The sequence below is a fragment of the Podarcis pityusensis genome, assembly GCF_964106645.2.
Source record: "Podarcis pityusensis genome assembly, chromosome: 7".
NCBI lineage: Eukaryota > Metazoa > Chordata > Lepidosauria > Squamata > Lacertidae > Podarcis > Podarcis pityusensis.
Window position 1 is genome coordinate 21,065,704 of NC_138031.1, and position 24,644 is coordinate 21,090,347.

Consider the following 24,644-nt stretch of genomic DNA (forward strand, 5'->3'; position numbering starts at 1 on the left):
ATATATTTTAAATGGTGTTATAAAAATACTCCAAATCCCAACCTCCCCTCTCTTGAAAAATGGCACAGGTTCAGCTGAGTTTTGAGTGCTGGACAAATGGATAGGTCAGCGGCACTTCTCCAAGGCGGCAGGTTGCCCATCGTTAATATAACGAAAGAAATTGGTTGGAAGTCTACGAAATCGCTCAGAAATGTTTTAAGGTCTTGTCTCAGCCGCAACACCAGAAATGTCAGAAAAATGATTAGATTAGATTTTATATTAGTTTTTCTGGTGCATGAGACCAACTTTTAGGTATTTCTTTTAATTCCCAATTTAGCCTGTGAGGAGCTTTTGTTACAGCATAATAATTGACTCATGGAGGGTCACACTGGGCAAAAGCTTAGGGCTTGTGTTACATATTAAGGCCACTACGTGACGGCTACATTAAATTGCTTCATACGGCAGTCCTCGGCCTTCATGTGCAGCAGCTCATCATTCAGATCAGATGATTTGCCCCATGCTCCCCCAAATGTGCAAAATAAAGTGGGGCTTGATGGCAGTGTGGTCAAAATTGCTTGTGAGCTTGCAAGTGGCAAGCTGTTTGCTAGGAGCACTAAGAATCATTAGGAAAGGGATTGAAAAATAAAGCTGCTAAAATTGTAATGGTTCCATACAAGTCAATAATACATGCACACTTGGAATACAGTGTACAGCTGTGCTTTTTTCATCTCACAAAAGATGTTGTGGAACTGGAAAATGTCTCCCAAAATGATCTGCGGGCTTGAGCAGCTTCTCTCCTAGGAAATTCTGAAAGGTTTGGAGTTTTTGGTTTTGAAGAAAGGCAAGGAAAGAAGGACGTGACAGAAACTTTTAAAGCTTTGCATAGTGTGGAGAAAATAAGCTGAAGTCCTCAGCTCCCATCCCCAAACCACAAGGCCCTGGGATATCTAATGAAACGGAGTGGCAGAAGATTCTGCTCAAACAAAAGTTATTGTTATATATTTACGTTATAGCGGTTGCTGCTACAAGTTGTGATGGTGGCCACCAACTTAAATGGTTTCAAGGGGGGATTTGACAGCTTTATGGTGAAGCAAAGCACATTTAAAGCCTATGACTGTTCCCAAAGAATCTTATGTCGTTAAGGGTTCTGGGAACTTTAGCACTGTGAGCGATTAACTGCAGTTCCCAGAATTCTTTGGGGTGGTACTTTAAATGGAAGGTGTGCATACAGCCTCAGTAAACAAGCCAGGAAGTGATAGCTTAGCATGGTGTCCATACCTAGAATCCTGGCTTGTTTTTTGCTAACAAGGATTCTTAAGTAAGCAACAAACCCTGGTTTGAGGCTGGCAAGAGATCAGATCCTGGCTTGTTAGGGAGAAGCAAACCAGAGCCCAGGTGCAGATGTTGCACTGAGCTATCCCTTTCACTCAGCTCCTGTTTACTGAGCCAGGATACCTGGGTATCACCATATGTGAATGTGACCACTGACTGCTTGTCATGATTATGCTACTTCTAGGATCACAGACAGAATCCCTAGAGGAGTGGGATACTGACCTCACATCCTGCTTGTGTGTTTCCCAGGGACATCCTGTTGCTCACTGTGGGAAACAAAATTCTGGACTAGACAGGCCTTTGGTCTGATCCACAAGGACATGAAGCAATAGTCAGAAGGCATGTGACACAGTTCTACTGCTGAAGCTAAGGGCTGCTGGGCCTATAAGCTGTCTAGATAGGGGACTCTTGAGAACCATATATAAGCTGCTCCAAACTTTGTTCATGTCCTATAAATTTCTATCCAGAAGTAAGTCCGTATGTGCTATTGTAAATTTATTTCATATGACTGCAGAAAGATAATTCCGAAAGTAGTATGCACAGTTGCACAATCTGGTGTTCATAATTCTACAGGACACATCTGGCCTCTGTTGAAATTCACACGTCCTGAATTTCACACAGAGAAAACCTTAGATAATGTTAAAACATGTTTACCACTAACTTTCTTTCATCCTTCAGGAAAGAAGCCTGATAAAAACGTTTCTTTATCTACTCTTAACACTTTGATTTCATCTCTTGCACCCTGACCTACAAATAACTTAAGGTATAATACTATCACTAATATTCAGCATCCATAAACTGCCTTTCAAAGCACAAATTGCCTAAGGAAGCATACTGAATGTTAAAATGTGCACCACATATAAATTATGATAGGGTTTAGGGACAACGCTGTCAAATAAGTAGTGGGATTTAACTCATTTGGTTCCCACTGAAGGGCAATCAGATGTCATCCAAATACTGAGAGTTTAACTGGCTTATGGCTGCCACCCAAGACTACAATGTGGAATAACAGGTTGAAAGTATTGGTTTTCTGAAAACAGCCACCTCTTTGATATCTGTGACCTTTCTCTTGCTCTCACTAGCCACCTTTCAAGTGGTCGTCAAGACATTTCACAAGGAAAGCAATAACTCCATGAATAGAAGGCATTAAAAAAACAATTAAAGTACATTCATGCTTTCAACTACAAGCACTGCAAAAGAGTTGCCATCTTGCACATGGGGAAACAGCCAAATCTAAGGGGCAAACCTGTCAAAATAATTCACTCTGAGGGCTGGTGTTGACAGGTTGCCAACAGTGCTGGCTCTCATGGACTAGTCAAGGCTTGAATTAAATAGCTGCCCTCGACATACAGTAGATTTAATTAATAACATTGAGGGTGAAGGAGAAAGTTGAGAATCACCCCACAAGAAATGAAAGAGTGCCTTTTAAAAAATATTCAGAAATTTGTTCTGTTCCGTTATGGAGTCACTACTGACAACAACTTAGCTAGAGGCAACAGATATAATTTCTACCACAATCAGTTAGTAGGGTCATAGGAATCTGGCCTTCCATGGAGTCAGATACTTGGTCCATCTAGCTTAGTATTGTCTACACTGACTGACAGGGTTCTAGGCAAGAGCCTCTCCCAGATTTACCTGCAGACACCTAGGACTGAACCTAGAACCTCCTCCATGCCAGGCATGTGCTGTACAACTGAGCCACAGCCTTTCCTAATGTGATGGTGACAATGTGATCCAGCATTTCTCCAAAGCCAAATGATGTTGACGGCCATGTTCAAAGACATTGACAAAGAAGTCTTTATCTCATTTCTGTCTCTCAAACTTCTTCCCAAAGGGTCTTCTCATGTTATCCTCCCTAACTCTGCTGAATCAAGCCAGTGGCCCAGCATCCTGGTCTCATGGTGGCCACCCAAATTCTTATGTTGAACCCACAAGCATTCTGGTGGTTTACTGTGGTTCCTAGATTCATCTGACTGCTCTCCTACTCCCTGCAGCTGGAACCTAGTACGTGGCTGAAAACCTTGTGCAAGGAAGGGTTGTCTATATTTTCAGAGCCCTTCGGAACTTCTCCTATTATATACTTTTTTTTTGTCTGGTAGTCTCAGCTACTTGCATTCTTCTTTTTAATATCTGTTAAGTGTTATTAACCATCACAACTTTGCTTTCATGCCCATTTTACTGAAACCAAACGCAAGTGGATACAAACAGGATAGTCATCCAAAAACTACATAAAAAAGTTTGTTTTGTTTTTTTAGGTTTGCATTAAAATGAACTTTGGCTCGGAGCACTGCATAATCCAGGCACTCATACTAAACTTTCAGAATGTAAGCAAAATATAATGTGATCCATTATAGATAAATCAGGTTTTAAATTGGATTATCTTTTCTATGGGAAGATGCATTAGGAATATAAATTACCCTGTAAACCTCAAATCCCTCATTCCTACTTTTTCAGTTGGCTCTTCCACAGCACTGCTTATTCTTTGACATAAGTAGAGGTGATAATGGCACTGTAAACCTACAATGATTCTTTGCCAATGCTTCTTACCGACCTTGATTGCTCACTCTTGTTTTCCTTCTCTTCCAGAACTGATAGCAGAGAATCTGTTGCTATTCATCACACAACTGTAACGTGCCTTTTTCTGTTTGCAAAGCAGATATTGTCATTTAAAAACACACACAATGCATTTCTGAGGCAAATAATAAACATGCTCCAATGGTCTGCAATAACTTCTTGCCAGTTACCAATGCTGCCTGGTTCCATAGGTGGAGGTGGTGGACAGGGTTGTGGTGGAGCAACTTCAAGCGTTCATGGATGGTCAGGGAGGATTTGGAGGAGCAATGGACAGAAGAGGCAGAACAGGGGCTCGGGGATGCTGAAGAGTCCCACAACCACCCAGAGACAGAGGAAGCAGGAGAGGGCGGAGAGTAGCCAGGGCTCAGGGATGCTGAAGAGCCCTGCAACCACCCAGAGGCTTGGGAAGGAAGCTCTTTGTTGGCGCAGGAATCATAGGAAGCCACTCCCCAAATCTGATTCAACGGGTTCGGACGAGTAATTCTGAACTGTAGCTGTTTCTTGTACAGTGGTACCTCAGGTTAAGAACTTAATTCGTTCTGGAGGTCCGTTCTTAACCTGAAACTGTTCTTAACCTGAGGTACCACTTTAGCCTCCCGCTGCCACCATGGCGCTACCGCACGATTTCTGTTCTCATCCTGAAGCAAAGTTCTTAACCCGAGGTACTATTTCTGGGTTAGCAGAGTCTGTAACCTGAAGCGTATGTAACCCTAGCTACCACTGTATATATGTAATAAAGACTGTAAATACCACACTGACTGTGCCGGAGTGTAACTGCGAAGGGGAAACACCACCTTTACAATGGATGACACTGATTATCTGGATCCGCCTCAGTCTGACTTCAGGGCTGGGTTGAGGATAGAATCAGGTTTGATCACTCTGGTGAATGACCTTTATTGAAAGAGAGAAGGAGGAGTGCAACCCTGTTACTCTTACCATGTATAATCGTATAAATTTGTAATATGTCCTCCAGTTCATTGTCGTCTTCTTCTTCTTCTTCTTTCTAATAACCTAACCAACACCAAGCATGGATGGCTAGAGAGATATACATGTTGAAACCTCTGACATTTGTGTAGCTGCACTGAAGCCTACTGTACAGAGATAAGAACCACATTTGTTGCTTTGCTCATCCCTGGCCATCAGCCCCCTGAAGGCAGACCACAAGGAAACGTGACCCTTATGCTGAAGAATGGTTCCTCACTACTGTGTTAGGCAAAGGCTACAAAAGAATGGACCTTTTCTGTACAGGTGTCCAAATGGTGGAACTATTTCCACACCCATAGTTTTCTGGTGCCTTCATTGTTATCTTTCTTTTTAGAAAAACGTATTTATTAGAACATATAACATGCAACAATTACACAAAATGGAAATAAAACAATGTCTCCCAATATACTAACAAAGTTACATCAGAGTGTATACCAAAACCATCACTGTTTTAACAGACTACAAAAGTTTAAATGTAGGCGAGAGGAAGGAACAAATAATAATAATTTTTTGCCATGCATGGCAAACTACGGGTACACGACAATTTTTATGCAGTCTTGGGGTGACTTTATTGATTACACAAATAATGAGGCATATGGTAGAACAGAATAATATTTTAGATACCCTATGGCACATGTCCTGTTCACTCAAGCTTTTAATGATATTTATGATCTTTTTTTCAGACAAATTTTTAGATGCCAACCTTTTGTAGCAATTTATACTGCTTGCTGCTACCTTTTTGTAGTAATTACTACCTTACTACCTTTTTGTAGTAATTTATACTGCTTGCTGCTACTTGTGTATTAATTTTCCTGTCTGGTTTTATGTGATTTTGATTGTTGTTACCCACCCTTAGATTATTTCCGATGAAAGGCAAGATAAAAGTTTTTAAAGTAAAATTTAGAAAAACCCAAATCTCTCTTGAAGTAACTTGAGGGCTTTTTATAAGTAAAAAAACAAACAAATCTGGATACAAAGGTTTCAAACAAACCAACCAATTTATAAAAAGGCGATTGAATGAATAAATTTGATGTGTTTAGTTTTCTCCATTTCTTGTCTTATTTCCCTCACTACCCCTCATGGAATCATGGCTTGTTCCTTTATCGATGTCATAAACAGATGCTATCTCTCAAGAATCCAAGCATCCAACGGGGTCTGGGATGGATTGTATAGTCCTGGCAAGGAGGCTGGTTTTGGTATGGAAGAACAGAAGTTTCTGCAAGACAGTAACTAGGTGGGAAATTCAAGTGCAGGGTGGCTGGCAAGCACCTCGCAAATCACCTCAGAGCCACAGCAATGTCTAGAGGGACAAAGCCCGATGTGACTGAGAACTGCCCAGTCTTACGCCCACCGCAGCAGGGGAGACGGCAGGGGTGTCGAAGGACCCAGGCACGACAGGAAGACTCTGACGAGGAAGGGCACAAGCGCCGGGCCAAGAAAAACGCAGGGGACCCCGATATTGTGAAGTCCCCCAGCGACCACAAAGAATACAGGTGAATAAAGGGTCTGGAGAAAAGAGCAACCCCCCTCAAGAGGCCAACAGCACTGTAAATGTCCCAGTGTGTCCCAAGTACATAAATAACCTAATAGTACAGACTCAGTCACATAGTAAGTTTAAAAATTAAGAAGCAATTAAGCAATATCAAGGCATTCCCACCAGCATACCTGGCTAGTAGTGGCAATTTATTTTTTTAATGCAATGGTGGGAACTTGACTCCCAGGAAATCTGCATGAATTCCTATTATTGGGAAGTGGGTAGGCTGTGCTTAACTCAGTGACAATAGGCGAAGGTTGTCTGCTGCAATCTTGTGGAGAATTGTTTCCCATGTTCTTTTTGAGATGCTTCACTGCTTGGAGCTTGTAAGGAGATGTTGACAAACTGGAGGACATAATAGAGATTTATACAATTATAGATAATGCAAAGGGAATATTTTCCGTCTCTTTCACGGCACTAGAATTCAGGGTAAATAGATGCAAAACAGACAAAAAAAGGAAGACATTTGAATGACATTTAATCACCTAGTGCAATTTGTTGCCGCAAGATCTGATTATGGACTCTGGATTAGATATAGTATTTAAAAGGAGGGTAGATAAATTTATGCAGGACAGATCAGTTTTACTTAGGATATTAGGTAACTGGAACATCAAGGTTCAGAGATAGGCAAGCAACTAATACCAGTTGATGGGGTGGGGCAACAAATGAGAGGGGAGTGACTGTTGTTCTCATGCTCTGCTGGGGACTTCCTCTGAAGTGTCTGTTGACTTCTGTTGCAAGCAGGACATGGTGCTGGTTGGACACTTGGGCTGTGCTCACACCGACCCATCCATAGTGCAAAAAAAATTGTAGTTTTTCTCAATCCAGAATCGTTCATACTCATCCTCAACAAGCTGCTTTCCACAAAGGGTGGTTTTAGTTACTGGATAGGCATTTGAAAACCCTCTCCTTGACCGGATTATCCTTGCATTTTTCTCCCTGCACATCCCCAGGTTAATAGAGAAGGGAGCGGTGACTGCCATCTTGGTAAATGCACGCCCACATTGGGCAAAAAGAGAAATAGAAACGATAAAAATGCTCATGGAATTACTTTTGCAGGTACATAAAATTAAGCAATGGCCTGAACGCTCTGCTGATTTCTGACTTATATATGGATGACTGCAATTCTTCTGAGGCGTCAGAAGAGGAAGACATGTCCTCTGATACGGACGATGGGAAAGACAGCAGCTTTGAGGACGAGAAGTATGGGAATGTGGAAGAATTTGGAGAAGTACCTGGAGGAAGAGAGGCCACTATTGAAGGTTATGGTGGAGTTCTAAGTGGTCTTGGTAAAAAAGGTAAACAAAAAGAGCGTCGTGAAAGCAGAATCAAAGACGAGAACGATGACTATGAAATTTATGAACAGCTAGTCAAGAAAGAAGAGGAAAATAAGATGGACAGCACAGAAAAGCAGGTACGTTAGCAAGCAGCGCAACTGCATGTTGACCAGGCAATCTTTTCCCTAAGCTAAATATTTGACACACAACAAAAAGGGAAACCTGTAAGGTATGTTCAACAGGGAGGAGCAACAAATCAGTGAGTATACCTGTACAAATACACATCTCTATGCAAGCCTCTTTTAGCCACATTTTTAATTTTTGTAGGTGTATACCTATATATTATTTGAATTGGCTCATACGACAGTGGTTTTTAACCTTTATTAATATATATTTTCCATTTTTAACCTGCCCTTCAAAATGAAATCTTTCCAAAGGCGGTTTACAAAATGGATAAAAGCAATAGTGATGAACAAGGAAATGGAATATCACAGCACGTTTCATGGAGGAAAGGGCTATCAAAGTCATGGCTATGCTCCACCTTCATGGTCAGATGCAGTAATGATTCTGAATAACAGTTTCTGGAAACCACAGGAGGAATAAGGTTTTGAGTCCTCTATGAAAGGGGGATAATGAGCTATACTTCTGACTGGATTGGATGGAGGGGCACTGCACAGAAAATTTTTCATAGAACTAATACTAACTTACACAATATGGAAAATACAGGTAACAACAAAGAGAATTTTGATGTCAACAACAACATATTATATTACTTATACACCACCCATCTGACTGGGTTGCCCCAGCCACTCTGAGCGGCTTCCAACATAATAAAAACACAGCAAAATATCAAGCATTATCCCAATACAGGGCTGGCTTCAGAAGTCTTCAGAAAGTTGTGTAGTTCTTTTATCTCCTTGACATCTGAAGGGAGGGCATTCCACGGGGCAGGCACCACTACTGAGAAGGCCTTCTGCCTAGTTCCCTGTAACTTCTCTTTTTGCAGAGAAGGAACCACCAGAAGGCCCTTGGAGCTGGAGACACACCTCACCATACACTGAAAGCACATTATTGCCCCTCCAACAAATCTTGGGAACTGTAGTTCTAGGCTAAGCTACAGCTCCCAGTATTCTTTGGGGGAAATAATTTGCATTCAATGTTCTTTAAATTTATGGTGTGAATGAAGCCTAAGTCTTGATCTGTTTTCTTTAAGATGGGGAAGCATTGTGATGGAACTGGAATTCTTTTATATTGGGGAAACATGCTGCTTTCTTTGTGATATAATGTCTATCCTCCCTCCCTCCCTCCCTCCCTCTCTCTCTCTCTCTCTCTCTCTCTATATATATATATATATTACAGTCTGCAGCTGCCCTTGCTGTTGGTGTTGGCAGTTTCTGTGACCCTGATGATTTACCTGGACTAGCTCATTTTTTGGAGCACAGTACGTAGCTACTTCTATATGTCTTTCTACCAAAAAAGAAAGCCACGGAAAAGATAGTCTATAATTTATTGGCCTGGGAGGCAGTTTTCTGGAATCAAAACACAATTATCAATATTTTCTTTTACTCACAGCTTGAAACTGATTTATAGTTTTATTTTAAAAGTTGATGAAATCATGGTTGAAAAGAATTAATAGATTAATAATAAATAAACTTAGCAGTTAATGGCCCGAAGAAAGCAATGTCTTCCCATAATCTCATACCCTCCTCAGCTTGGTGTCTCCAGATATTTTGGACTCCAGAGCCCACTAGCTCCAGCCAGTATGCCCAATGGTCAGGGATGGTGGGATGTATTCCAAAACATCAGACTTGAGGAAGGTTTTGTGAACATATCTGCATATTGAAATCATTGGGGTGGTTGGGGAACCCTGCTTTATTTGCCTGCTCTGTGATACCATGTGATATGCAGTACCACATTTGAGGGGGACCTTCCAAAATCCTTCCTAGTGGACCATTCTAGTGGTTGCCTAGCAGTAACAACTGAGTCTGGGAAGCCACCCACCTTTTAAGTTTCCCATAATGCCTCAGAGCAACATCACATTAGATCAGGGGTCACCAGCCTTTCTTGGCCCATGGGCACATTTGCAAACCCACACACAGTTCATAACCAAGGACACACAGCAAACTATCCTGAAGTACAAAGCTTCTTCTGAGCCTCATTTCAGAGGTCTAGGAGGGGAGAAGACTTCTGTGTGTACTCTGTGGCACTGCAGGGGGAGGTTAAAACAGCAGGCACTTTCCCAGATTCTGTTGCTGCCACCAGATAAACTCATGGCTGAGGGAAAAGGCAGTCTGGAGGGCCCAAACAATGCTTGTGGGTTCTGCTACAGCACCTGGATCTTAGGAGCTGCCCAAGGTTCCAAGTGCTGAGATTGGCCTTGGATTCAGAGCAGAGTCTGCTCTGCAGTGACAGCATCAAGCCAACAGTAAATTACACTGAGCAAGTTGGAGATGACTATTAGCAAAAACAGGATCTGCACTAATGAGCACTGCTGAAGAAATGCAACCTGTGCCGTTAATAACAATTGTGCAACCCCATACAGCACATAGGCGGCAATTATTCACACAATTAATAAATAAAATAAAAATAACCTGTGCTGTTAATAATGATTGTGCAACCCGTACAACACATAGGCAGCAATTATTCACACAATTAATAAATAAAATAAAAATAACCTGTGCTGTTAATAATGATTGTGCAACCCATACCGCACATAGGCGGCAATTATTCACACAATTAATAAATAAAATAAAAATAATAAATATCTGACGCTGCAAGTTCACTTTATTTTAGATAGCTTATAAGTTTTCATGGCACTTTGTAAGTAGTTGTCTTATTCTCACAAATTTGATAAATGGTGAAAAATTGTTTTTGAACAAGAATATTAATTGTGTGAATAATTGCTGCCTATGTGCTGTATGGGTCGCACAGGCCGAATGAGCACAGCAACTCATCTCCGGCAGGTCTTGCCCCGTGAAGGAATTGCTGAGATGGAAGCTCCATGCCCCTCACCAGCTGCCTAAGTCCCCTTCTCTCCAGAGTTTTCCCAAGAAACTGGAGACTACGGCAGCATGAAACTGACTTCTCCTCCACCCTCTTCATGCCTCTCCTGGTTCTGGGAGATGTGGAGGAAGGGGAGCTTGTCACAGCAGGAGGGGAAGACACCCTAACTTCTTCACCAGATTGATTCACTTCTGCCTCTTGGCCTCCCTCCTCCCCTGCTTCAGCTTCTGACTCTGACTCTGCACATCTCTCTGCCACAGACTCTCCCTGCTCACTAAGCCCTGTCACCTCTTCAGCTTCAGACACTTCCTCCCAGGGCTCTGAAATTTCTTCCCTTGGGGGTTCCCAGCTGGTTCCTCCCACCATTCTTCTGTGTCCAGCCAGTGTGTGACAGTAGTGTAATGACCCCAGTGTTATAAAACCATCCCCCCAGCCTTTGAGGTTTGCCACAATCAAGTCTTGCACTCCTTCCAATGTATCGCGAAAGCTGTTTGGCTTAAAGCAAAAAGATTCAGCAAGAGATATGCATGGGGTTCATTGAAATGATCAGCAGCAGTACATGCTCTGAGCATATCCCAGGATTGGAAGGCATGCACCCAATTTTTTCAATGTTTTCTTTCAGTGGTGTTTATGGGTAGCCAGAAATACCCAGATGAGAATGGGTTCGATACATTCTTAAAGAAGCACGGAGGCTCAGACAATGCTTCGACAGACACAGAGCGAACAGTCTTCCATTTTGATATCCAGAAAAAATATTTTAGGGAAGCCCTCGACAGGTAACTTTGCAACACAAAACCAAATAACGACCAGGAAGATGTACACTAGAGGAGTGGGAGTGAGAAGCAATGTGCAAAGTTATTAATGGTCATTATATGCAGTTCCCACTATCTGAACACAATGCATTCTCAGGAAACAGTTTGCGAGGTGAGCATTCTTATAACAAGTAACAATTTCCACTGATTCTTATGGGGAATTTTGACCCCCAAATGATGGGGGAGAGCAGGGAAACTCCAGGAAACCCTATGAAACCTTGCAAAAGGCAACCATGGAAGAAAAAAAATGCTCTTATTTGTCCTATCTCTTCTCTTTCCTTCCCCCCCATCCACCATGATTTTTGGCAAAATGACTGCCACATATGAGCAGAACACAAGAAATAAGACTTTTTTGAGGCTGTTTATTTACAGTACTAAACTCAGGTCTGGCTGTTTGGATATCTGAATCTGTGGGGGACGTATAGCAAGGTTTGGGTACTAATTCCTCATGTTTGGATAAGTGAAATTTTGTAAAACAAGTGTTTGGATAGCAGGACCAGTGTGCACTGGTAATTTTAAATGGTCTACTCTGAGTAAGTTACTTGAACTGTATATCCCAAGGGACTGTATATGCACTTTTGAAAACAGAATATTATAGTTCTGCTTTTCAGCACAGCAGAAACCCGATTTTCAATTTCTCTTGTAGATGGGCACAATTTTTCATCCAGCCACTGATGATTAAGGATGCAATTGACCGAGAAGTTGAAGCTGTAGATAGTGGTAAAACAAATGGGTTTGATCTAATTTTTTATTGTTGATATTCTTTCAATTCTTAAGAGAAACGATCTCATCAGGTTTAAGTAGCATTCCTATCATGAAATTTGGATGACCCATGTTTTATGTAACCACTTTATAAAAGTAATATTTAGATACAATGGCCACAATCCAAATATTTAAGCCTCCTTAAGCCCTTTGAAATAATGGTCTTAAGACTGTTTAACTTTATGTTGGATTGTGGTCAATAAATTTTGAGAGTGTAATTTTATCAGTTCCCAGAGCATACCGAACTAGGTAATTAACTGTAAGGCTGCAATTCTAAGCATATCTTCAGGAAATAAATCCCATTGAATTCAGTAGGACTTTAAATGCATTCAGGCTATAAGTTGTTATAAAATGTGGAGATATCTCACTTTCTGGTGTGAGTTTACAATATGTGTTAATTGTGAGGATGACATGGGTGACGGGCTAAGAGGAAAAGAGTGACTACCTTTGTCTAACTCTAGTCTTTTATGTCTGAGGTTAAATACAAAGCTTCACAAAGCACAACAGACAACGTGGGTTTCTCACTGTAGGAAAAATTATTTCCCCTCCAACCCATGCATCCTGGATTTTTCAACTGTGCTTCCAAACTTTAGATCTAATCTTCAGCTGTCTGATTTTGTGGATATATTCTCTTTAATTTCCGAGTCCTCATTTGTAAAGCAGGACTATTAATGGCCTACCTCTTTAGTCTGATAGGATTTTAGAGCTGTAATCCCATTTAAAATTGGCCTTGCACACTTTGTGAAATATTCAACAGGCTGCAGTACAATCAGAGCGTAGGACAGGATCTGGTGCTAGACATTGCTGTGCCAGGCTCAGTTCCAGACCCCAGATTTTGTCCTGCATTCATATCATACTGCAGAGCATTGAATCTGGCTCCCTTTTTTTGCAAACTATTTTACACTGCACATCTATGCCTGCCTTCTTGTAGAGATAGAGGAGAAATTAGATCCTGTTTGCATTTAAAGGTGAATCTATCCAATTTGCAATTTTCTGAAACAATATGAGAATTGAAACACAGCCATCCTTTGAAATTTGCCCTTCTTCCAATTTTGTGATGTGGTTCTCCCAACCAATCAATGTTTACAAGAACGCATATACTGAGGAGAGTGTGCCTAAAAATGAATACATTAGTGAAATACAAAAGCACATTGCATTAGGGGAAATCACTTTTAAAAATGTGCATCTTATTCTAAACTGCATACAAAAATGTTTTTATTAGGAGACGCAGAGAAATGGTCATACTGCAGGCTCTAGAGTTAGGCAGTTAAGAGCATGGCAGGTGACAAGAATAGCCATTACATATGGAAAAAAGGCCCTGGTATGTCAAGAAATGGAACCTTTGGACAGGGAGAGGGTAGAAAGGAGGAAGCTGCTCACAACCACCTTGGGGACAGCCTTTTCCTGCATACAAAACATTGTATGCCAGCAAATGTGTACAGAATGCTCAAAGGATGGTGTTTGATGAATGGCTGGATGGACCACACTTTCCTGCTTAGGATATAGCTGCAGTTCAGCAATCCACGTTTAGCAATCCAGTACGTTTCCGAGCACAATTCAAAGTGTTGGTGCTGACCTTTAAAGTCTTGGTCCTGTATACCTGAAGGAGCATCTCCACCCCAATCATTCAGCCTGGACACTGAGATCGGGTGCCGAGGGCCTTCTGGTGGTTCCCTCATTGCGAGAAGTGAAGTTACAGGGAACCAGACAGAGGGCCTTCTCAGTAGCGGCGCCCGCCCTGTGGAACGCCCTCCCATCAAGGAAATAAGCAGCTATCCCACTTTTAAAAGATGTCTGAAGGCAGCCCTGTTTAGGGAAGTTTTTAATATTTAAAGCTGTATTGTTTTTAACACTCGATTGGGAGCCGCCCAGAGTGCCTGGGGAAACTCAGCCAGATGGGTGGGGTATAAATAATAAATTATTATTATTATTATTATTATTATTATTATTATTATTATCATGCAAAAAAGGCAAACTGGAGGATAGGTCTGAGTCAAAGCAGTGCTATACAGATGCTGGTTATCAGATACACAAAAGTTAGTTTTCTGTACCATTCTTATCATTAGGGAGTGCACCATAGACAAGATACCAGTGTGGACAGCAGGGGCGTAGCATGGGGCTGCCAGGGGGAGGGTGGCCGCGAGTGCACAATTCTTGTGGGGGCACAGACCAGGCCACCCCATGCAGGCAAGCCCAGCCCAGCCTATTGCTCCTCTCCACACGGCTGAGGTCGGCCCCACTTTGCTCCATTGCGGTCACTCTGGCAGCGTCAGTGGTGAGGGCTGGGCTAGCACCCCTTTCCGCTGCTCAGTGCACACACTGGCTAGGCGCCAACAACCAACACTACATCGCTGGTAGACAGCTTTAAAAGGGGACTCGACAAATGTATGGAGAATATGGTGACCAATAGCTGCTGGTCAATATATTACCTCCACTATCAGAGATGGCTGTATCTTGCCTCCAGTATCAAAGGTAACTGCATACCAGTCGCTAGGGAACATGAGTAGGAAAACACTGTTGTGCTCGCATCCTGTTTGGGCATTTGGTTTGCCACTGTGGGAACAGAATGGTGAACTAGGTGGGCCTTTGGTCTGATCCAGCAAAGCTCTTCTTATGAATTAAAGGGCCACTGTGATCTCTTCCTTTCCTTGCCACCCTGCTCATCCCATGGCACCATGTTGACATGGACCTAAAGGAAGAGAAGGCAATTACCGCAGCTCCCACAGCTTCCATTTTCCTTGTGATGCTGGCTATTTCTGTTCATTTAATGGGCAGTGCCTCCCTTCCCTGGTGCCCTGGGAACTCCATGATTCAGCCCATCAGATGTATGCAGCAGAATGGTTTGTCTCTTTCCATCCCTCTCATTGTAGATGAGGTAGGTAGGTCAGTTCATCCGCTGCTGCTTCGTGTATGTGTGTTATTAGGCTGTCTCCTTGTCTAAATGATCTTATCACTGAAAAAGGTACTCTCCCTTCTGCTGCTTAATGTGTTCTTCAAAACAAACAGAATATCAAATAGCCAGGCCCTCTGATGCTAACAGAAGAGAATTGCTCCTTGGAAGCCTTGCAAAACAAGGACATCCTATGAGAAAATTCTTTTGGGGTAAGTATAATGTTGCGAGGTTCAGTTTAAAGTGTGGGGTTTTAGTTTAAAAGCATTAGGGAATTCTTGAGCTGTTGTACTTGAACAAAAGCCCTTAATTCTGGTTCCTTCCAAAGATCTTTGGCTGGTGGTTGGTTGTTGTTTTTTTCCTGAATTGCTTCATTTCTGCTTAGTTTGGGATTTAACCCAGCATGGCCCTGAAACGCAAGCCCTGGCAAACAAATTTAGCAGATTATTTTTGACCAGCTGATTACATGAAGTTGGCCTGTCAACCCTGCAGAATAGCAGGTCAGGCAGCCATTACTCCCAGCCCTGACTTCATAGTGCATATTAACTCAGTATACATAAGACAACAGAGTGATTGAGTAGTGGGGGCACATTGTTACGGTCTATAACAACAACCCGGCATTGAAGAACAAAAATACTGTTCCCATCATGCCAACACTGGACCTGGATGACAGACTAAATCCTTCTCTCCCCTATCACCCATGGGCCAATGACATGAGGTGTCCCGTTTTTGCCCATGTAGATGATCAGCTGATGTCCTACCTTTACAAACCCCATTTGGTCCAGTTATATCTAGAATCAGGTGTTGAACAGGCAGACAAGACTTGGCCAAATGACCAGGTGGGCTAAATGGGGAGGCCTGGTGAGCCTAATTAGGCTTTTGGGCCAGAGGTTCCCAACCCCTGAAATAGGGGAAGAGCCATAGTTGGAACAGATGCTCTGCCTGAAAATGGTCTCAGGTTCAATCATTGGTGTCTCCTCGAGAAGGTTGTAAAGGACTCCTATCTGAAATCCTTGAGAGTTTCTGCCCTTGGATTGCTAAAAGGACTGATAATCTGATTTACTGTATTTACTCGAGTCCAATGTGCCATCGAATCTAATGCGCACCTCAATTTTCAGAACCTTGAAACCAAAAAAGGTATTTGCTGGCAAATGTAAATGTGCCATCGAATCTAATGCACACCTTAATTTTGGCAACGTAATTTGGCCCAAAAAAGTGAGCATTAAATTCTAGTGAATATGGTATTATAAGAGAGCTGCTTAGGTTCCTGAGACATCTGGAAATATCCATAATTTCCCATTATTTGGGTGAGACTTGTTTATTAGGTGGAACTTCTAACTGAATGCAGTGTAACTGTCAAGATTGATATTCATGACTTGGGCTAATCATGCTAAAATAAAAAATAAAAAATAGATGCATGATTTGTCCTGGAGAAGCTTTTTAGGACTAGGATATCTGATTCACGAACATGCAAACTTAAAACCCTCGCTGATTTCAAAGTCAGAAAGCAAATCTCTTCCCGTTAAAAATTTGCAGGTAATGCGGAGACACTTAAACATTTGCCGAAAAGGAACAGAATTAACACCTATCAGAGGCTTAGGGATTTCAGGACGCGTCACTACTCAGCCCACTATATGAATCTAGTTGTCCAATCTAGAGGTATAAAAATCTCCCTGTGCTGAACTATAAGTTATATATATGTGAGTATGCATGTCTGTTATACAATGCTATGTTAAGTTGTTGGTTGGGGGGGTGCACGTATGTTTGGAAGAATTTTGTCATGGTTCGTATGAGATCACATACCATGAACTGTTTTGCTGACAATGCAGCACCCAAGATAAGTAACTTTATGACTACAGGGGTCACCTATGCCAGTACAGTGGTACCTTGGGTTACAGACGCTTCAGGTTACAGACGCTTCAGGTTACAGACTCCACTAACCCAGAAATAGTACCTTGGGTTAAGAACTTTGGTTCAAGATGAGAACAGAAATTGCGTGGCAGTGGCGCAGTGGCAGTGGTAGGCCCCATTAGCTAAAGTGGTACCTCAGGTTAAGAACAGTTTCAGGTTAAGGACGGACCTCCAGAACGAATTACATTCTTAACCTGAAGTACCGCGGGTGGCGCTGTGGGTTAAACCACAGTGCCTAGGACTTGCTGATCGAAAGGTCGGTGGTTCGAATCCCCGCGTGACGGGGTGAGTTCCCGTCGTTCAGTCCCAGCTCCTGCCCGCCTAGCAGTTCAAAAGCACCCCAAAGTGCAAGTAGATAAATAGGGACCGCACTCCAGCAGGAAGGTAAACGGCGTTTCCGTGTGCTGCGCTGGTGCTGGCTCGCCAGCTGCGGCTTAGTCACACTGGCCACATGACCCGGAAGCTGTCTTCGGACAAGCGCCGGCTCCCGGCGTCTTGAGCGAGATGAGCACGCAACCCCAGAGTCGGTCACGACTGGACCTGTTGGTCAGGGGTACCTTTACCTTTACCTTTACCACTGTACCTCCTTTGGCACCCACAAAAAATATCTCAGTGAATGGGAGACTGTTTGCTCTTCCTGCTCAGTTCATATTCAGACTGACTCAGCCCCTCCTACAACAAATACTTGCTCTTAAATAAGCCCACATTTCTTGAGATGCCTGGATTGGAAACTTACCCTCTCTTCTGTTCTGAAAGGTAAGATAGAGATGCAAAGAGCTTTTCTCTGTGTATGAACATGGCAGTGGGTGAAATATGTACTTTTTCCCATTGATGGAGGGGCGCCCATCGACACTATTTTGTTGTCCAGTCTATTTTTCTACTTCTTTCAGTGTGGCAGCCATTTTATATGATTGAGACATGGTTCACCCCAGCCCTTCCTGGGTTTATGATGTAATTCACTTAACACCAAAACGATATTTAAGCAGCTTACAAAGACTTATAGATATGGTACATAGATAGATATGCATATAGAATGTACATACAGTGGTACCTCGGGTTAAGAATTTAATTCGTTCTTGAGGTCCGTTCTTAACCTGAAACTGTTCTTAACCTGAGGTACCACTTTAGCTAATGGGGCCTCCCCTTGCCACTGCGCAATTTCTGTTCTCATCCTGAAGCAAAGTTCTTAATCCGAGGTACTACTTCTGGGTTAGCGGAGTCTGTAACCTGAAGTGTCTGTAACCCGATGTACCACTTTATTTCATTTTATAAGCATTTGCACAAAATAAAACAATAAAACTAAAACGCAACAGTACTATGTAATGCAATAAAGTTCTAGAAAGGTAAAAAGCATAGCATCACACTTTCAAAATATTGTAAGGGTCAGGGAAAGTCTGCTGGAACAGACAAATCTTCAATTGCTTGAAGTGTTCTCGTGTTTAGTGTCTCCTGAACTGCAAGTTTAGTGTGGATGTTTTCGCTGGGTATCTTTCAGGGTTCTTAATCACACAGGGAGATTCCACACACAGAAAGGGTTCCCTGCTATATCAATGTTTTTCATTTGGTGAGTAATGCCTGAATAAGAATAACTGAGAAGGTTGCTGGTCTGATACAAAAGGCAAATCATAGGGTGAAGGTTTATTAGGTATAATGTGACTAGGTAGTTCATTGAGGATGAACATCAAAACGAAGTGTGGAAAAAGTTGGGAGCTCCTGCAACTTTGCCATTTAGTTGATGCAAACATCTATGCATTGTGGGTTGTAGCAAACAAATTAATTGCACATGTGGAAGGACTTGGGGAAAACCCCATAGCAGATTTGAGATGGTGTGGGTGACGCACAGGAGGAAGAGGAATGAGAAGTACCATTGATGAGTGGAATTTGTTCCATCAGTGCAATGACTTCTTTCTACAGCCCCGTGTGTTCATAATATTTAAGAATGCTGCATCAATGTTATCACCTTAACTTTGTCCTTGTGAGAACATATTGCTTTCTTTCTCCTCCCCCTTCTTCTTCTTCTTCTTCTCTCTCTCTCTCTCTCTCTCTCTCTCTATCTCAATATTTAAATATTTCTTTATTAGAAACTCTGGACACTTTGGAGAAATGGGTGACGGAAATTTTCTCACAGATCCCAAATAAGTAAGAAATTTTGTTGTTGTTCTTTATCCTAAAACTGTTGATGGCTTGCAAAATCTGATACTTTGTGACATATCAATGACATATCAATTAGAAATATAAAAGAGAAAGAATACGGTCAAATATTACTATGCATTCCTAAGATATAATTGTAAGGTGGAGTTTATGTGTAGCGTTGGTTTTTTTTACCAGTTTTATCCTCTTTATCATAGACCTTTACTTTACCAGATCTGTTTTTGTTGAATTCTGCCAAGCCAGGGAAGAGAATCAAAGAATTATATTAAGGGGAAGAGAACTAGATATTTGAGAAATAGATGGAAGTACTAGTAAAAGGTACTGATCCTTGACTTCCTTTTAATTAGAGATACAATAGGGCAAGGACAAACATTAGATTGGAAATGCTGGGTCTTCCACCAAACTTGTAATCAGTGTCAAGGAAATAAATTCCGTTCTGAGAACCCACTAAAGCAAAGGCTCAGATGTAGTCATAGCATCCCATGAAAATAATGTGTAATTAACTATGCAGTCTTAGTTCAATGCAAACCTGTGCATATCTACTCAGAAGCAAATAACATTGAATTCAATAGGATTTAGTCCCTTGTAAGTGTCTGTTGGGTTGCCACCTAAATATATAAATATTTGGAGGCGAGAACTGAGAGCAGGAATCAGTGGGAATTGCAATTTATTTATTTATTGTTTCTTTATTGTTTTTAAGTGGATTACCCAAACCAACTTTTGGTCATCTGCCACAGCCGTTTGACACACCTGCATTTCACAAGCTTTACAAAGGTAATTAGTCTCAACCCAAAAAATTTTATCGTTGGGAAATCTGAAGGGATATCACTTACCAAACTGAGGACCCATGTACACTGTTCAGTTAAAACATTAAAAATGTGTTGTAAAAATGTGACACCAGAAGGCGATGTAGAGCAGCAATCCATTGTCAATGGAAAATTGCATCAGAGCTACATTGCTTTTTTAAAAAAAAACCTTTACTGTCCCAGGATGGGTTACAACTACAGCTAAAAAAAAACAAGAAAAGTGTAAATATAATTTAAAACAGGTCTTTATATTTCTTTTAAAATACCAATACAAATATTTAAAAATAATTACATTGTTTTACATGGTTTTAAATAGTTCAAATATAGATGCAATGTGGGGTAAATATCTCTACTGACAAGACATATTGGAAGAAGAATTTCTCCACTCAAAGTCCACCTCAGCCACAAGGTCACAGTGTGACCTTAAGGCAAGCTACTATCTTAGCTTCAGCTGTCTCTAATATGTCTCTCCTGTTTTGGTTTCTTCAGCCACAGCAGGCTCTGTAACTCTCCAGTGCCAGTGTGGTGTAGTGGTTAAGAGCGATAGACTCGTAATCTGGTGAACCGGGTTCGATTCCCTGCTCCTTCACATGCAGCTACTTTTTTTAAGTCTCTCAGCCTCACTCACCTCACAGAGTGTTTGTTGTGGGGGAAGAAGGGAAAGGAGAATGTGAGCCGCTTTGAGACTCCTTCGGGTAGTGATAAAGTGGGATATCAAATCCAAACTCTTCTTCTTCTTCTCCAGTTGTTTGACTATGCCCCTGAAGGTGCACTCTTCCATTGCCTCCTGAGACAAACGGATGCCAACTTCGGGTGTTTTTTTACATGGCCTTATAACCTTTGGAAGCAATATGTGTGCATGTTTATTCCTCTCACTACCTCTTTCGTTTCCCTTGCCCGTTTTCTCAATGTCTGCTGCAAGAATAACCGCCCATGTGAATGTTTGAAATTGACTCATTTCTCCTGCCTCAGTTGTTCCAGTGAAAGAAATACATTCTCTGAGCATCTCTTGGAGTCTTCCCCCACAAGAAAAGAATTATCGGTAAGAGATCATTTTAAACCTACTTCCATTTATACAACGCAGTAGTCAGACTGAGTCCAAACCAAAGGCCAGGCGGAACAGCTCTGTCTTGCAGGCCCTGCAGAAAGATGTCAAGTCCCGCAGGGCCCAGTCTCTTGTGACAGAGCATTCCACCAAGTCGGGGCCAGTACTGAAAAGACCCTGGCCCTGGTTGAGACCAACCTAACCACCTTGTGACTTGGGACCTCCAAAATGTTGTCATTTGTGGACCTTAAGGTCCTCCGCGGGGCATACCAGGAGAGGCAGTCCCGTAGGTACGTTGGTCCTAGGCCACATAGAGCTTTAAAGGTCAAAACCAGCACCTTAAACCTGTCCCTGTACTCCACCAGGCCACCTGGTTCTGTATCATCTCACTGGCAGGCAGTAGCTCTTCAGGATTTCAGACAGGAATCTCTCCCCACCCTAACTGGAGATGCCAAGGATTGAACCTAAGACTTTCTGCATGCAAAGCAGATGCTCTACCATTGAGCTATGGTCCTTCCCTTTATTGTCTATGAAGCTATTCAGCATATAACCATGCAATCCAGTTTGCCAGAATTGCCCAAAGTGTTCCTCAGTGCATAGCTGACAAGTCCATTTTGGCAAAACCATGGAGTTCAAACCCACCAAGTCCCTAGTTCCATGATCTGCTGTGCAAAAAAAAGGGGGAAAGGATCAAATAACTCTTGGGTAGTAGTGTCGCAGTGCAACACCGAGGTTCAGTACAACATTATTAAAAGTTGAAGAATGGATTGGTTAAGTTAAAGACAGATGATTAAAGAAAAGGAGACAAGTGTTGGAGTTAGGAGTTTAGGGGCAAATGTCAAACTTATTTAACTTATTTAATGTTTCCCCCAATGTTTGTAGGACTAAGCCTCTTCATTACCTCTCCTGGCTGGTGGGACATGAAGGCAATGGCAGTGTGCTCTCGCTTCTGAGGAAAAAGTATGTCTTGAAGATTTTGCTTTGTCAAGTTTATCTTATGTTGCGTGATGAAACAGCTAAACATGTCAAATTATCCCTTTTGAATATTGAGAGGCAGTAAGATGACTTACAGGTTCTGAGACACTTTGAGCTGTTTTGAGTATGCATAAATCACCTCTTCTCTGCTTTATTTGCTTTTAAACTTTCATCAGTTTTTAGGTTGTATTTTTGTTTGAACGGGTATTGAATTTGAATAGATATTGGTTTTTATATTGGATTCATAATGGATGTTGCATCCAGCTCTGTCACTGAAACCACAGCTCAGTTTGATGACAAAGAGGGTCTTTTTTCCAGCTTTGGTCAGCAAGACAGCTACAGCTGTTCCTTGATCAGGGTAGCTTGACCACAGTTGTCCAAGGATTTGGTAATCTCATGGTTGGAGTATTGCAATGTTCTCTGAGTGGGGCTACCCTTGAGGTAGATCTGGAGTCTGAAGCTGGTACAGAACACAATTACTAGGTTGCTTGTGGGGGCAAACTACCGCCAGCATATATTTCCTGCATTGCAGGGGGGTTGGACTGTATGGACCTCGGGTCCCTTCCAACTCTACAATTCTATGATATCCTGCTTGTGGGATTTGACTGGCTGCCAGTCTGCTGCAGGGCCAAGTTCGAGATTTTGGTACTAACATATAAGGCCCAGAACCAGGTTACTTGAGACACTGTTTTAGCCCTTATATACCTAGTAGGTCACTGTAGTCTGCAAGAGAGCTTCTGCTGAACAGGGCAGAGATTTCAGTGTGGTTGCCCCATGGCTTGCAGTGTAGCTGCCCCTCTTCTCTGGAATAGCATTCATGTCAAGATACCACAGGCACAGACTTTCTGCATTTTCCGGAAGCAACTGAAGATAGTTTGGTTCCGACAAGCCTCTCTTGGTTGATTAATGAATCTCTGCCATGGATGTCTATTTATTTTGCTGTTGCTTTTTAAAACATAAATGCTTTTTGTGCTTTTGCCTGTTTGTTTTTGTTTTTGCTGTTGCTATTTTTTATTGTACACCACCTTGAGATAGGTAGAATGTGATTACTAACAATAATGTACATAGCTTAGGGGTTGTTGTTTTTTTACTTATCAAACAGTTTAGAAATGCTTTTAAATAAAATAGTAATCATCTCAAGTTACCCACCTTACTGCTTGGGTTGATTTCCTGATTCTACAAATGATTATGTCTTTGTTAAAAACCAGAAAGTCATTCCAGATCAATGCACTGCAAATCATGTTTATCAAATGACAAAGTTTTCTAGTAGGATGGGTTGCTGTGTGTGTGTGTGTGTGTGTGTGTGAGAGAGAGAGAGAGAGAGAGAGAGAGAGAGAGAGAGAGAATTGCAAATAAATTTGCATTTTGCACCTATAAGTACCTTTTTGAGGATATTCAAGGTCATGGAAGATCACTTACCCTTTTATGTTATTTTTGAAGTGGCACGCATTTCTAAAAGCAAAGCATCCTTAATTCCACCTCTCTTCACAGTTCATTGTAACAGTAATACACTCAAAGGTAAGATGCTTTAAAAGATGCAATGTGGTTCATCTGCATAATCATGGTCTTAATTTTGCAATAGATTTTGGGCTCTTGCATTATTTGGAGGAAATGGTGAGACAGGATTTGAACAAAACTCTACTTACTCCATCTTCAGCATCTCTGTGACTTTGACTGATGAAGGTTTTGAACATTTTTATGAGGTAAATTTCCCTTGTTGTTATTTATTCACTTTTATTATTTACAAAACATGATCTAACCCTGAAACAGACAGGCATAACTATCAGTACAAAGGACAGAGGGCTGTAGCCAGCTAACTTTTACCCAGAGTAGTTCCATAGAAATGAATGGAACCGAAGTTAATATGACTAACTTGAATATGATTATAGGGGGGGGGTTATAGAGTATAGTAAAAACAATAATTATGAAAAGTTAATTTGTAGATATTAAATGTATATTGAGCATATAATAGATTTTGAGCCACTGCCACTGCTGCCCGGGAAAGTCTAGACAATGCTGAGCTGGATTAGGCCAATGGTCTGACTTGATATAAGTTTGCTTCCTATGTTCTCATGTGAACAGCTGTTTGCACCAGGCTAATCCACACTACCCTTTGCCCCACTGCTTTCTCCCAGGAAAACCTGTTGTTTAGCGCCGCTGAATCAGAGCAAACAGCAAACAGCTTTTCTGCAGGTTGCTGTTTGTTCTGATTTATCGCTAAAGAGTAGGTTTTCCTGGGGAAAGCAGCAAGGCAAAGGCAAAATCGCTTGGACCTGTGCCTAAAAAGCATGAGGTAAGTGGGAAACTAGGGATGTGGGTGGCACTATAGGTTAAACCACAGAACCTAGAACTTGCTGATCAGAAGGTTGGCGGTTCGAATCCCCGCGACGGGGTGAGCTCCCGTTGCTTGGTCCCTGCTCCTGCCAACCTAGCAGGTCGAAAGCACGTCAAAGTGCAAGTAGATAAATAGGTAGCACTCCAGCGGGAAGGTAAACGGCGTTTCCGTGCACTGCTCTGGTTCACCAGAAGCGGCTTAGTCATGCTGGCCACATGACCCGGAAGCTGTACGCCGGCTCCCTCGGCCAATAAAGCGAGATGAGCGCCGCAAC

The 24,644-nt window shown here is 41.9% G+C and overlaps 1 protein-coding gene across 2 annotated transcripts in view; it reads left to right on the plus strand.

The window, feature by feature from the left end:
- Positions 1–6,001: 6,001 nt before the first annotated feature.
- Positions 6,002–24,644, plus strand: part of LOC308480755 (nardilysin-like) — a 40,468-nt gene continuing 21,825 nt past the window's right edge. For both annotated transcript variants that reach the window (XR_013988271.1, XM_081012533.1), the window contains exons 1-12: positions 6,002–6,362; positions 7,463–7,817; positions 9,040–9,121; positions 11,306–11,459; positions 12,142–12,215; positions 15,264–15,359; positions 16,684–16,806; positions 19,140–19,197; positions 19,910–19,983; positions 20,988–21,057; positions 21,943–22,020; positions 23,618–23,738. Coding sequence is in view for 1 of the 2 variants with exons in the window: in XM_081012533.1 (XP_080868659.1) it covers positions 6,166–6,362; positions 7,463–7,817; positions 9,040–9,121; positions 11,306–11,459; positions 12,142–12,215; positions 15,264–15,359; positions 16,684–16,806; positions 19,140–19,197; positions 19,910–19,983; positions 20,988–21,057; positions 21,943–22,020; positions 23,618–23,738 (1,482 nt within the window). In the remaining variant the exon portion in view is untranslated. The remainder of the gene's footprint in view (positions 6,363–7,462; positions 7,818–9,039; positions 9,122–11,305; positions 11,460–12,141; positions 12,216–15,263; positions 15,360–16,683; positions 16,807–19,139; positions 19,198–19,909; positions 19,984–20,987; positions 21,058–21,942; positions 22,021–23,617; positions 23,739–24,644) is intronic.